Here is a 15,528-nt window from a genome sequence, read left to right on the forward strand (position 1 = left end):
ATTCAGGAGGCTAGCCAGGCTTCTTCACATGGGGGCAGTCACAGAGTTTCAAAAGCAGCAAGAGAAGGCAAGCCACAGTGCACAAAGACTTTTCAAGCTTCTGCCAGCCTCATGTTTGCTAATGTTGCACTGGCCAAAACAAGTCACGTGGACAAGCCCAGATTCAAAAAGTGGAGAAAAAGACTATTCTTATTTATGTATATATGTATGTATGTGTTTATATTTATATTTATTTGAGTCTAGTTGATACACAATGTTACATTGGTTTCACGTGTACAACTTAGTGATTTGACAAATTTATACATTACGCTATGTTCACCACAAGTATAGCTGCCATCTGTCCCATTATACATCCCTACTTCATTATCACTGACTATATTTCTTAAGCCTCTTCTTCCCATGACCTACTCATTCCATAACTGGAAACCTGTTATCTCCCTCTCCATCCATTTTGCCCAGCTCTCCTTCTCCCTCCCCTCTGGCAACCATCAGTTTGTTCTCTGTATCTGTAGTTCTGATTCTGTTCTTTATTTGTTTATTCATTTTTTATTTTATTTTTTAAAAGATTTTATTTCTATTTATTTGAGGTAGAGAGAAAGCGAGAGAGCACGAGCAGGGGGCAGAAGGAGAAGCAGGCTCCCCGCTGAGCAGGGAGCCCAACTCAGGACTCGATCCCAGGACCCTGGGATCATGACCTGAGCCGAAGGCAGACGCTTGCCCAACTGAGCCACCCAGGTGCCCCTGATTAATCATATTTTAGATGCCATCTATGAATGGAATCATATGGCCTTTGTCTTTCTTAGTCTACCTTATTTTACTTAGCATAATACCCTCTAGGTCCATTCATGTTGTCTCAAATGGTATGATCTCATCATTTGTATAATGCAATATTCCAGTGTAATATTTCAGTGTGTGTGTGTGTGTGTGTGTGTGTGTATGAAAGATACTGCATCTTTCTTATCCGCTCATCTGTTGATGGACACTACTCTTCTTGGCAGAAGGAGCTGCCGAGTCACATTGAAAATAGGCGTGCATTCAGCAATAAGAAGAATTTGTGGCCATATTGTCAATGTATCACAGTTTGGAAAAGGTTTAAATTAGTTGCAATAAAGAATTTGATAGATTGGGGTGCCTGGGTGGCTCAGTCGTTGAGCGTCTGCCATCTGCTCAGGTCATGATCTCAGGGTCCTAGGATCAAGCCCCGCATCGGGCTCCCTGCTCTTTGTGAAGCCTGCTTCTCCCTCTCCCACTCCCCCTGCTTGTGTTCCCTCTCTCGCCGTCTCTCTCTCTCTGTCAAAAAATAAAAATCTTTTAAAAAAAAAGAATTTGATAGATCGTCCTGAAAGATGAATTGAAAGATGGGGGAGTAGCAATGAAGTCATAGTTCAGTTTAGATAGCATAACTTTGTACTACATTGGATTTATTAATGCTGAGCACCAGAGTAGAGGCTGCCAAAAAAAAAAGCCAGTAGCCAGTAATGAAAATTATCTAGGCTTGAAGATTGGTCTGATAGTGGGTACAGCAAAAAAGATCAAAGAAACAAGTGATTCTACTATTTGCAATTAGATTTCAGTTCAAGGTGATCTTAAGTTTCGAGTTTGGTAAGGAAGTAAAACCAGAGGGTTAGGGGTAGGGTACTGAGAGGGGAGCTTAAAATGAACTATATGAGATTTAACAAAACTATAAAATATTAATCTTGAGTCCATAAGATCAACTTATTACATAAGCACAGAATGGGAATGTATCTCAAAAGCAGCATGAATGAGGGGCGCTTAGGTGGCTCAGTTGGTTAAGCGACTGCCTTCGGCTCAGGTCATGATCCTGGAGTTCCGGGACCAGATCCCACATCAGGCTCCCTGCTCAGCAGGGAGTCTACTTCTCCCTCTGACCCTCCCCCCCTCATGCTCTCTCTCTCTCTCATTCTCTCTCTCAAATAAATAAATAAAATCTTTAAAAAAAAAAGCAGCATGAATGAGACTTAAAAACTTGGGTTGACCATAAAATCCAGGGTCAATAGTGTGATTCACCTGCATACTTTCCCCCACCATGGAGAAAAGAAATTTAATTTTAACTTAAGGTAAATTCTTATGGTATATAGAATAAGAATGCCCATGATCCTGCTATGTTTTGTGCAGATTAGATTATGCATAGAATACTGACATTAATTCTAGGTACCATACAAAATGCTTTATTGAAACAAGTTCAAAGGAGAATGATCATATAGTTCAAATGTCTTTTTTTTTAAGATTTTTTATTTATTTGAGAAAAAGAATGAGAGAGAGAGCACGAGAGGGTGGAGGGTCAGAGGGAGAAGCAGACTCCCCTCCGAGCAGGGGGCGCCTGATGCAGGACTCGATCCCGGGACTCCAGGATCATGACCTGAGCCGAAGGCAGTCGCTTAAGCAACTGAGCCATCCAAGTGCCCAGTTCAAATGTCTTCTTCGAGTTGTTTTTGTTTTTTTTTTTCCAAATCTTTCTGTCATCCTCGTTCTTACTTATTTACCGTATAATAAATCAATGTTATAAAATTGAACTTATGAAAGAAACTCTTACATAGGAAACATTCCTTTTATCTATTACATGTGAGAATTAAATAAAGATTTCATTTTGAAGAAGTGGTTCTGCTGCTAAAATTCATTTTCAAAGATATTGTTTAAGGAGTTGAACTAGATGGACCCATTAATTTTTCTTCCAGCTCTTTAATTAATTACATGCACATACATACACACATATAATTGGATATATTTTTATATATTTGGAAGTATATATATGTGTGTATGTGTGTAGTTTGTACATACTCTTCCCTTTACCTCACCTTCTCTTCTCTCAGATATCTCCATATCTGGCTACTTAACTTCATCCACATTTTTGTTCAAATGTCACTTTGTCCAAGAGGTCTTCTCTGACTCTCCCTACCCTTCTATTCAGTTCCAGTTTTCTTATTAGCACTCATCAATACCTGAAATATATTTTGCCTGTTTTCTGACTAAAATATTAGGTCCATCATGGCAAGGCCCTTATCTGTTAACTTCTATTAAGCATTTGGCACTTAATAAAAACTAAATGTTTGTTGAATAAGGGAACTTGGTTCCCTGGTAATGAATCACACCAATAGATTGTGTTATCAAGTCTAACTAGAATAAAAATCTCATGAATTTGAACTAATAGGGGGAAAGGAATAAAAATGATTTTACAAATATATCTTAAATCTGAATTATTGAAAAATCTTTTAAATATGGCAGTGTATACATATTGTATAGTTTTAAATAACTTTCCACTGTTGGATCTCAAGATACTGCCTCTAAAGCTTAGTAGACCAGAGCTGTAGAGCTACTTTCCCCCCTCACCAACCCACCAACCGACCAAGAAGAGCTAGAAAGAAACCCAGGTATCTTTACCATAAATGTTTCCTTAACTAAATTTGCATGTTTAAGGTTCATCGTACTACCCAAAGCAATCTACTGATTCAATGCAATCCCTATCAAAATTCCAGTGACATTTTTCAAAGAAAAAGAACAAATAATCCTAAAATTTGTATGAGGTCACAAAAAAACAAAATCAAATCAAAACAAAAAAGAATAGCAAAGCAAACTTGAGAAAAAAGGACAGAGCTGGAGGCATCACACTCCCTGATTTCAAACTATACTACAAAGTGATACTAACTAACACATTATGGTATTTGGCTTAAAAACAGACACATTGATCAGTGCAACAAAATAGAGAGTCTAGAAATAAACCCAAGCATATGTGGTCGACTAAGTTACAAGAAAGGAGCCAAGGATATACAATGGGGAAAGGACAGTCTTCAATAAATGGTGCTGGGAAAACTGCATAGTCACAGGCAAAAGAATGAAAGTGGACCATTACCTTACAGCAAACACAAAAATAAACTCAAAATGGGTTAAAGACTTGAACATAAGATCTGGAACCATCAAACTCAGATGAAAACATAGGTGGTGAACTGTATATTTAGATTTCAATTAAAATGTGATCTTTAAGACCTAGCAGCAAATCTGAAGTCATTGCTTCTTTCCTGTCTCCTTGCAGGTGTGGCTGTATTGGAAGGTCCCATGTATGCAGTAGGAGGACATGATGGCTGGAGCTATCTGAATACAGTGGAAAGATGGGACCCTCAGGCTCGCCAGTGGAATTTTGTTGCCACTATGTCCACCCCCAGGAGCACAGTAGGTGTGGCAGTACTAAGTGGAAAGTAAGGAAATATTTAAAATTCTGTTTCAAACACAATAAACCAAATTTATTGAGCTGTATCGTCTAACTTAAAAATATACGTTAAAAAGTACACAAAGTCACAAAAGAGAAAAACTTTAAGAGTGATGCAGACTTTTAAAATAGTCTCTTTTTATTGTAGTTCTAAATATAAATAACTCACTGTGTTGGGTTTTCATTCTAATGTGCAGATATTATAAATTTCAAGTTATTTTGAGTGAAGAAGTTTTATATAAATATAGTAAAAATCTGGTGGTTTATATAGCTTTAAAAGTACATAGTATTTTAAATGTACCATAGGCCCTCTCTCTGTTTTCCTAAATAATTCCTTCCATCTCTTCTACTGACTTATCCTTACTTTTACTTCTTTCTTATCTTGGTCAACTGCGGAAAACTGAAATGGATTTAGAAAGGTGCTCTCTTGGCTCTTGTCTACTCTAACTGGAGTTAACAGATTTGGACAGAACCATCACTAATAGCTCTTGGTAACTCAGAGACTAAATACATATCAAAGGCCTTTCTTCCATAAAATGAAGCCCTATATGTTATTAAATAAAAGTTGTTTGTTGCATACCTTTACTCACTTAAAATGCTTTATCATCGGGGCACCTGGGTGGCTCAGATGGTTGGGCGTCTACCTTCGGCTCAGATCATGATCCCAGGGTTCCAATATCCAGCCCTGTGTTGGGCTCCTGGCTCAGCGGGGAGTCTGCTTCTCCCTCTGCCCCTCACCCTGCTTGTGCTCTCTCTCTCTCTCTCTTAAATGAATAAATAAAATCTTAAAAAAAAAATGCTTTATCATCATTTCCAGAAAGGGGAAGGAATCAAAGTTAAAAGAGACTTAAAATTATTTGTAGAATTGTATTGATTGGTAAAAGAAAGTGAGAAAATATTAGATTTTTATACTTTAAGACCTAAGGTCTTGGTTCCTCAGGACTTATTAGTTATGTCCTACGTTTTGTTGGTTTTTAGCACTATTACAAGTGGCAAGATAGAGAAATAGAAACCCACTTTTTAAAGTGTATCTGATCTCCAAACCCCTCCCTTCATTTGTTTTAGCTAAAGAAAGAACTTCAAAATTTATCACTACATATCTTCCCTCATTCTTTGGTAGCAGAGTCAGCCAACAAAGAATCTAGTAAATGAGAAAAAAGAGAGAAAACTAACAATATCTCTTCAGTTTTAACCCTTCAGTTTAATTTCTGGGATTAGTTCATTGATCTAATTCTTGTTCACTGACATATTTCCTAGTCTAGAAATAAATATTTCTAACAGCACAAAAGCATAGCTGCCTTCTCTAAAATCTAATTTCTAGACCTACAGTAGCTTTAACTTCTAAGCATGGAAATTTCTTACTTTCTCACCTTCTCTTGCTCTCTTATGAGAAATAAATATTTCAGTCTTTAGCCCATCTAAGGTACAATTTATTGAATACTGACACTGAGACAATCAAAGAATCATATCAGAAGCTGAAGATCACTCATCTACTAATGATTAAGACATTTGATTTTGAAAGTACAGTATATCTACTTTGTGATTTTAACTTTTCTATTGGCGTATCTCCCAAGCTGGTCATTTTGCCCCTAATCTTAACTCTCTCTTTCATCCTTCATTTTAGACACTTACCTAATGTCCTACCTAAAGTACAAATAGGACCATGTCACTTTTCTGCTTAAAAGTTTTGAGTAGCTTACGTGACTAAGCCTCCTTTATGGTCTTGAATCCATGTGTGTTTGTGCGCACACACGTATGCATGCACGCATGTGTGTACATGTTTTTTAAATTATGGATGTTTTCTAATTGTTGATGTCTTCTGATATTCTGTGATCCATAATCAATTATTCTACCAAGTATTATTTAAAAATGAGAACAGTTTAATATTAAGAACAAGAACACAAGAAAGTAGTTTTTGACAGATAAAAACTTCTAACAAAGTTTCAAATAAATTTCAAATTCAATTAATTCTATTAATATAAAGTTTAGAACAAGATATTGCACCACCCATATGTTGCTAAGATATGGTCATCTTCTCACTAAAGAACCAGTTTGAGTGGTATAGTGTACTTTACATTATGAATTAAAATGAACAAATGTCTTTAAAATATATGTATTTACCCAAATATAAATACTTAGAGTTTTAATTGGCAGATATTTGGTATAGTTCAAATATTCTTTCCTGAGGTAAAAAAAAAAAAATAGTTAAATGTTAAGTAAGGCATCTGTAAATTCAAAATGTGGGGACTTTTATATAAGCAATGATCTGAATTTATTACTCTTTTGAAAAAACTATTAGAAAAATATAATATTTTATATATATTTTAATGTCAGAGAAAGACTTTTAAAATTAATGCAGTATATTGATTGGTAATGAATTAAAATTTATCTACTAGGCAACATTTAGGACATTAACATATCATATTCATTTTAGATAACTTACAGCATCCTTCTCTGCAGTAATTTAAATTAATGAAGGATCACTGTTCGTATGTAATAAATATTAATTTACATACCACTGTTTCAAGCAATCCTTTTATTCTCCTCTTTCACTACTATAAGAACATCCCAGGTGACTGCCCACAGTCTGCTCCTGACCCTGTATAAGCCTCTTAATATCCATGAGCCTGTTTCTTCACCCATGAAACAGGAATATAAATGGTTTCTCATAGCATCATTGAGATGATTAAATTAATACAGGTAAAATGTCTAGCCTGTGGTAGGTGCAGAAAAGGTTAGTTTCTTTCCTTTATAACCTAGTCCTATCTTAGCTATTTAAGAAAGAAGTCATGGTATATTTATAGACCACATTTTTTCTATTCTAAGACACATTTTATGCCTCTAAGATTGTGATGCGTCTTATAATCAGTGGTGTCTTGTCAGAAATAGTTATCATTGCTTTCATGTAAGTTTGTTCTTTTTTATGTATATACAGAGTGATATCTGGTAGATATATATCATATGTATATCATATACATATGTCATATAATTGGTAGCATATCTTCTTTCTTGATGGCACATAAATTGGCAGTGTGTCTTATAATCTATGGCACCTTAAATTCAATGAAATACCACAAGAATAATCTCTTTGTCTTAATTATAATGATGGCACTCTTTTTTATTTATTATTCTATTTGTTCTTATAGGCTTTATGCAGTTGGTGGTCGTGATGGAAGTTCTTGCCTCAAATCAGTAGAATGTTTTGATCCTCATACTAATAAATGGACACTCTGTGCACAAATGTCAAAAAGGAGAGGGGGAGTAGGGGTAACTACCTGGAATGGATTGCTGTATGCAATTGGAGGACATGATGCTCCTGCGTCCAACTTGACTTCCAGACTCTCAGACTGCGTGGAGAGGTAATTTCCTGTGAAGGAAAACTTGTCTGACACTTCCGGACAAATTAATGACTCCTTATCGAACGCCTACCACGTACAAGGCGGTTCCTTCACAGCTTTGTAAGCATTGGGTTGTCTGCTCCGGCCGTCTCCTGGTCTTTCTCCTAACAGCTTACTCAGATTTTTCTCCATCATATTACTGCCTACTTAAAATTTACCTTAGACTTAATTATATAATTTATTAATTGAGTTATATGACAAACATTTATTGTGTACATATTTTATACTGGATACTGTACCTGACAGGAAAAGGAAAGGAGCTTGCCAAATTTCAGAGAGAAGGAATGGGGCTGGAGGCTAAGTAAGAAGTGAAAAGGAGAGGAACATTTCTAACCCATTTTGATATAATGAGATATTATGAAATAATAAAATAAAAAACTAGTATGGCTTAAAAGGTTACACAAGTCATCCAAACTGGCCTCACGAAACTCAAGTATGGGGCCAGGTAAAGAGCCTAACATCAATGGACGATTTGGACAATAGTTCAGGCTCCCATCTGTTATCTTTAGTCTGGTTCAAGGAATGGAGAAAATTGAATGTATTTAGGAGGTAGAGTCAATGGAAGCATGTACGAACACTCCAAAGCAGAAAGGGATATGGTTCATTCAGAAAACTGAAAGGTGGCCACTGTGCCTAGGGAACAGAGAGTGAGGGAGACAGTGACAGGAAAGGAGGCGGACTAGGGTGGAGATGGGGGCAGAGCACATAGAGTCTTAAGGATTCTGGATTTTAAAGAGCAATGGAAAGTTGATAAGTGTGTATGTGCGTGCACACGCATTTTATTTAATTATACATGATTGGAAGAAAGATAAAAAGTGAAATGCAGGTTTGATGACAATGAGTGCTTTCTGTGAAATAATGAGGGTCGGTTTGTTGTCTTTTGAGAAAGCAGGAAAGTTTATACTTACATTTCACCTGTGTTAGGAAGACTACGCTTGCTGCATGTTATACTCCAGGAAAGGAATATGGAGCTCTTTGTACACTGTACCCCATAAGTTACAGGAGCATTGCAGTACTGCACCCAATGAAAAATTGTTCATTTTTGTGCAAGAGGTATTAGAAGCAATATAGGTCATTTTAGCATGATGTATCTGCTCTTAGATAGACAACTTTGGGCTGTTCTAGTTAATATATTTCATGAAAGGAACAAGAAGGTTCAAAAGTGGATAGCTTTAATGATTACATCTGTAAGCCATCTTACATAGAGCTTCATGTATTGATTTCCTCAGATTTTCAGTAGGCAATCGGAAATCTTAAAGCAATTTTCAGTATTTACTTTAGCTCTTTTGGATAGTTTAATTGTTATGGATTTACTAAATGACTCTATAATATTGTAAGTTAAAAGTTTTCAGGAAAATATTGATATTTTTTCTAAAATATGTTCAAATGTATTTAGATAGAAGTAATAAGATAAAGGGTAGGCTTAAAGAACTAAACTATTTTTATTTTCTTGAAAGAAAAAAATGTTAATGTTTTACATGGAAAGAAAAAGTAAACTGAATTAAAAAAAAAAAAAAAAACATGTTTTGAAATAGGCATCTCAAGCCCTAAGAATAAAAAATGAAATATTTAGAAGATCAAATCAAACCACACTGTTAATAGTGGTTACCACTTGACTCTTTAATTAAAGTTGGAAGGAAATGAGGCTAATTATTGCATTTTTTTATATATTTTTGTAATCTTTGAATTTTTGTTACAAGAATATATTCTTTGCTAATAGGAGAAAATTGTAATAAATGAACCAACTCATCTTTAAGATGACATTTATCAAATGCTTACTGTGCATTTTCATTCAATCCTCAATGCTACATAGTGAGTATTTTCACCAATAAAGAAACTAAGATGTAAAGATTTTAAGTAACTTTACAATACCACAGAGCCAGTGATTGGAAGGATAAGGACTCAGGGTTCTTCAGCCCAAACCCAAAGTCCATTCTCTAACCACTGTGCTATACTGCCTCTCCCAGGTGTTTCTGGATATGTAGGTATTCTTTTATTGAGGTATAATTGACATATAACATGACATTAGTCTCAGGTGTATAACATAATGATTTGACATTTGTATATATTGAGAAATGATCACAATAAGTCTAGTTAACATCCGTCACCATATATAGTTACAATTTTTTTCTTGTGATGAGAACTTTTAAGATCTTCTCTCTTAGCAACGTTCAAATATACAATACAGTATTATTAACTATATCACCATGTTATACATTACATCCCCATAACTCATGTGTTTTATAACTAGAAATTTGTCCCTTTTGACCCCTTCCTCCATTTCACCCACCCGCTCCATGCCCCACCTCTGGCAACCACCAATCTAATGTGCTTAGTTTTTTGTTTTTGTTTTAGAATCCACATATAGTGAGATCATAGGTATTTGTTTTCTCTGGCTTATTTCACTTAGCATAATGCCCGCAAGGTCCATCCATGTTGTTGAAATGGCAAGGTTTCATTCTTTTTCATGGCCGAATGATATTCCAGTGTGTGCACGCGTGCATGTGTATATGTGTGTATTCTATATGTACCACATTTTCTTTATCCATTCACCCATTGATGAACACTTAGGTTGTTTCCATGTCTTGGCTACTTTTTTTTTTTTAAGATTTTATTTATTTATCTGAGAGAGAGAATGGGAGAGAGAGCATGAGAGGGGGGAGAGTCAGAGGGAGAAGCAGACTCCCCGCTGAGCAGGGAGCCTGATGCGGGACTCGATCCCGGGACTCCAGAATCATGACCTGGGCCGAAGGCAGTTGCTTAACAAACTGAGCCCCCCAAGGTGCCCTTGGCTACTGTTAATAATGCTGCGGTGAACATGAGGGTACATATATCTTTTCAAATTAGTGTTTTCATTTTCTTTGGTTAAATACCCAGAAGTAGAATTACTGGATCATATGGTAGTTCTATTTTTAATTTTTTTCAGGAAACTCCATACTGTTTTCTATAGCAGTTGCACTAATTCACATTCCCACCAACAGTGCACAAGGGTTCCCTTTTCTCCACATCCTCCCCAACACTTGTTATTATCTTTTTGGTAACAGGCATTGTGGTTTTGATTTACATTTCCTTGATGATTTGTGATGTTAAGCACCTTTTCATGTACCTACTGGCCATCTATATGTCTTCTTCAGAAAAATGTCTATTGAGACCCTCTGCCCATTTTTAAGTGGTTTATTTGGGTTTTTGTTGTTGTTATTGAGTTGTACAATTCTTTAGATCTTCTAGATATTAACCCCTTATCAGATACATGATTTGGAAACATTTTTTCCCATTCCATAGGTTGCCTTTTCATTTTGTTGATGGTTTCCTTCACTATGCAGAAGGTTTTTAGTTTGATGTGGTCCCACTTGTTTACTTTTACTTTTGTTGCCTTTGCTTTTTGGTGTCAGATCCAAAAAATAATTGCCAAGACCAGTGTCAAGGAGCTTACTCCCTATGTTTTCTTCTAGGAGTTTTATTGTGTCAGGTCTGACATGCGAGTCTTTCATCCATAAACTATTTTTACATAAAAATACTGTGAGAACAATGTCAGCTCCAGTTCTAAAATTTTCTTTCAGATATGATCCCAAAACAGATATGTGGACTGCAGTGGCATCTATGAGCATCAGCAGAGATGCAGTGGGGGTCTGCTTACTTGGTGATAAATTATATGCTGTTGGAGGGTATGATGGACAGACTTATCTTAATACAGTGGAGGCTTATGATCCCCAGACAAATGAGTGGACCCAGGTATGGCATTTCATTTTTCATTATTACACTTCTCTGTTTTTATTAAAACAATTTGTTTGGTAAAAATGATCTTCTCAGTTTTGTCCAATATCAAAACATATAGCATAAGCATGATAAAGTCATCTCTTGATTAAATATATGAAAACAAAAAGGAATGTTTAATTTTATGACCTAACTAAAATCCCAAATTATCTTTAAAGTGTAAGTTAATATTCAGAGAAATTATTAATAGTTTTGATCTGCCACCATTTGATTACTGGGAATTGATGAGATTCTAGTATTGATAGAGCAGATAGGACCACAAGAGAGCTATGGCAAAGGGAGGGGAGATTGTGGAAAATAAGAAACAAAGATAGAAATCAGAAAATGTGAACCACTTAGGCAGATGTGAGCAATAATTTTTAAATACTCAAGCCACTGATATTTGGGAGCAAATGAAATGTCTGGTCATCACCTAATAAAGATGGCAACCTTAAATTACATTAACAAGTAAGAAACTTGACCCAGCAAGCTTATTAACAGAAGGAATTCCAGCAGTGTCTATCTTTGGAGGGCCTGGCACTTCTAAGAATGATCTTTTGAGATCTTTGTTTCCATCATTACTGAGAACAGAATTAGGAATTTTGTGCCCCAAGTCAGTATTTGATTCCTGAAAGACACTCGGATGTTAATTGAGCCAAGGTTTTCCTACATACAAGGAGCAATGGTAAGTACTGTCAAGAAACAAAACTTAAAAGAATCCCCACTGCCATAGAACTTAACTACTGAAGTACGTATGATCTGCATGTGTAAGGGGAGAACCCATAATGTGGAACAGTTAGTAGCAAGTGTCCCATGGTGTAGGCATTGAGTGGTGTAGGAAATCAAAGAGAAAAATTAAAATGGTTGTTGAGAGTGCTTTAGTGAGAAGTTGGACTTAAGCTTTGAATTGATCCAATTCAAAAGGTAGAAAGAAATGGGAAATTGTATGAGAAAACACGAAAGAAATGTCAGTGAAGAAGAAATACACAAGATATATTGAGAAAGTGTGGCTGATTATAAGGATCCATGCTTAGTAGGAGTAGGAGTAGGACTTCTTTTTTTTCCCGCCCTTTTTAATTTAAATTCAATTAATTAACATACAATGTATTATTTGTTTCAGGGTTACAGGTCTGTGATTCACCAGTCTTATATAATGCCCAGTGCTCATTACAACACATACCCTCCCCAATGTCCATCACCCAGTTACCCCATCCCTCCACCCCCGCCCCCCGGCCCCTCCAGCAAACCTGTTTGCTTCCTATGATTAAGAGTCTCATGGTTTGTCTCCCCCTCTGGGGGGAGTTTTGTCTTATTTTTTTGTCTTATTTATTTGTCTTATTTCATGTTTTCCTCTCTTCCTCTATGATCCTCTGCCTTGTTTCTTAAATTCCACATATCAGTGAGATCATATAATAATTGTCTTTCTCTGATTAACTTATTTCACTTAGCATAATACCCTCTAGTTCCATCCACGTCAATGCAAATGGCAAGATTTCATTTTTTGATGTCTGCATAATATTCCATTGCGTATATATATATACCACATCTTCTTTATCCATTCATCTGTCGATGGACCTCTGGGCTCTTTCCACAGTTTGGCTATTGTGCACATTCTTTTTTTTTTTTTTTAAGATTTTATTTATTTATTTGACAGAAAGAGACACAGCGAGAGAGAGAACACAAGCAGGGGGAACAGGAGAGGGAGAAGCAGGCTTCCCGTCGAGCAGGGAGCCCGATGTGGGGCTCGATCCCAGGACCCCGGGATCATGACCTGAGCCGAAGGCAGACGCTTAACAACTGAGCCACCCAGGCGCCCCTATTGTGGACATTCGTATTGGAGAGCAAGGTTGGGGTCAGGATGGAAGTTAGTGAAGGCCATGGTTCAAGAGTTTGGTAGTGGGAAGCCAGTGGAGACTTTTAACCAGGAGAGTGATAAAGTGATAGAAAGTTCATGTGGCAGCTGGGGACAGGGTAAGTTGGGTTAAGGGCAGGGGAAGCAAAGGCTGGATAAAAATAAAACATTTAGAAGATTGCTTCACTTGTAAGGCTTGAGGTGTCAGCTCTAGGGATGGATTCAAGAGATATTACCAAGTTCTGTCTATTCTTTCTTTCTACACTTACTGGGTTGGATTAAAGTTTCAACTTCTGAAGAAAACAGCAAATGAATGACTGGAGAATGTCTTAGATAAGATAATGGAATAGAGCATTTAGAGAGAGGAAGCAGGGTTTCAACAGGATAAGGAAGAATGAAGGTAATTTGTCATTTGTGAAGTTATAAGAACCTATGAGAATGTGATAGAAGCAGAAACCACCACACAGTGTAAAAAGTAAAGAGAAAAATAGGTAAGTGTGGGAGCTAGAGGAGCATACAATTCTCAAATAATGATGATGATAGAAAGTTAACATTTATTGAACACATTTTATGTACCAGGCTCTATTGGATGAGGAATCTGAGACACAGAGGTTAAATACTTGACCCAAGTCACACAGTAAATCAATGGTAGAGTTAGAATTTGAGCCATAGGTCTTTTTCACAGTAGAGGTGAAAACTAGAGAGTAGAGATTCCAGATGCTTGAAAGAGAGAGCAGCATTAAAGGACACTTTTCTGAAAGAAGGGCAGGAAACAGAATTGAGAGCAAAGACCGGTCCTCCTCAGACAGGAGGAAAGATCTCTTCCAAGACAGGAGAAGAAGATGAAAATATGACTGTAGAAAAGGACAGGGTTTTTAAATGAAGAGGATAGGAAAAGGGACTTAATGGGGGACCTTGATCTTGTTTCTTAAGTTTAAATGGGGTCACTGGGAGAAGGGAGGAAGAGATAATTTGAGAGCACGAATCAGCGCTACAGAATTTCATCAGAAATTATGTGATTGGGGCGCCTGGGTAGCTCAGTGTGTTAAGCATCCGACTCTTGATTTGAGCTCAGGTCATAATCTCAGGGTCGGGAGAATGAGCCCCATGTTGGATTCCTTGCTCAGCAGGAAGTCTGCTTGAGATTTTCTCTCTCTTCCTGTCCCTCTGCCTTCCCTTCTCTGAAATAAATAAATACATACATAAAAATTTTTAAAAAGAAATTATGTGATTATCCACCATCAACCTCCTGCCATGGCAATGTGAAAGGTAACCAAGGAGCCCAAAAAGAGATTTAAGAGTCTCTTTTTCTAAGATGTATTTGATTTATGCTCTTAGGCTAGTTATAAGGAAATCTTTTGGCTGGTATTTGAGACTTGTTATTATGGGTAATTAATGCTTTATGCTGAATTACTCTCTTATCAAAATTAATAATCAGTGACCACATAGCTATTCTGTTTGCACATCACCTCTATTACTATTTTTAAGCACCTAAATTTGAATTTATAACTGTAGAATCTGAAAAATAAATTTTCCATTCAGTGTTCCAACAAATGGACAAGAGGACATTTGTCTAGGGAACGAAATGAGATTATAAAGTCTGAAGCCATCACCCACCCTGCTACCCACTTTGACCCAAAGCAGGAGGTGACTGCATTGTATTTAATAAATACTCTAAGCTGAACTTTCTGGCTGGTTGTCAGGGCGACATCAGCTCTTTATAGTGTAGAGACTTCAGGTCTTCGGTGTTTTGAGAAAAGCTGTTCATTACAAACAGACATTTTGATTGAAATGACTTAGAGGTTACTCCTAGAATACTGTAAGTAGATACGGTTTTAAAGTAGGTGATTTGACTGTTCAAGGAGCTAGAACAGTGATCAAAACACCTGATTCAGATGGAGAACAACTGAGAAGTCTCTGACAGTTGAAGTCTGCTGTGTTCTTAAAATCCACTTGCTAGTCTGGAAAGGTTGGGAGAGAGGCCAACCTGATTAGGGAGTCATTTTGATATCAGGTGTTTGCCAAAAACTTTATTACATACCCACACATACATAAGTACAAAACAAATTTTCTCAGTACTTTGTATTAGTCACCCCTTCCCTAAATACTGTTGTTTTAATTCTTAGGTCTTACTGTGGGCAAAGTAATCCTTCTTTAAAAACTATTCTTATCCACACTTAGTTTCACTATGAATGGCCCAGTGTCTAGGGAGGGAGGGAGGGAGGGAGGGAGGGAGGGAGGGAGGAAGGAAGGAAAGAAGGAAGGAAGGAAGGAAGGAAGGAAGGAAGGAAGGAAGGAAGGAA

General features: G+C 36.7%; 1 protein-coding gene across 8 annotated transcripts in view; it reads left to right on the forward strand.

Moving 5' to 3' along the window:
- The window catches only part of KLHL5 (kelch like family member 5), a 92,599-nt gene that overhangs the window by 74,750 nt on the left and 2,321 nt on the right, over positions 1-15,528 (forward strand). For all 8 annotated transcript variants that reach the window (XM_025887370.2, XM_025887369.2, XM_025887365.2 and 5 more), the window contains 3 exons: positions 4,049-4,211; positions 7,369-7,581; positions 11,181-11,352. In XM_025887370.2, the coding sequence (XP_025743155.1) occupies positions 4,049-4,211; positions 7,369-7,581; positions 11,181-11,352 (548 nt within the window). The remainder of the gene's footprint in view (positions 1-4,048; positions 4,212-7,368; positions 7,582-11,180; positions 11,353-15,528) is intronic.

Source organism: Callorhinus ursinus, unplaced genomic scaffold (assembly GCF_003265705.2).
Source record: "Callorhinus ursinus isolate GAN/ISIS: 27379988/994484 unplaced genomic scaffold, GSC_fseal_2.0 scaffold4, whole genome shotgun sequence".
In the NCBI taxonomy this organism is placed as follows: Eukaryota; Metazoa; Chordata; class Mammalia; order Carnivora; family Otariidae; genus Callorhinus; species Callorhinus ursinus.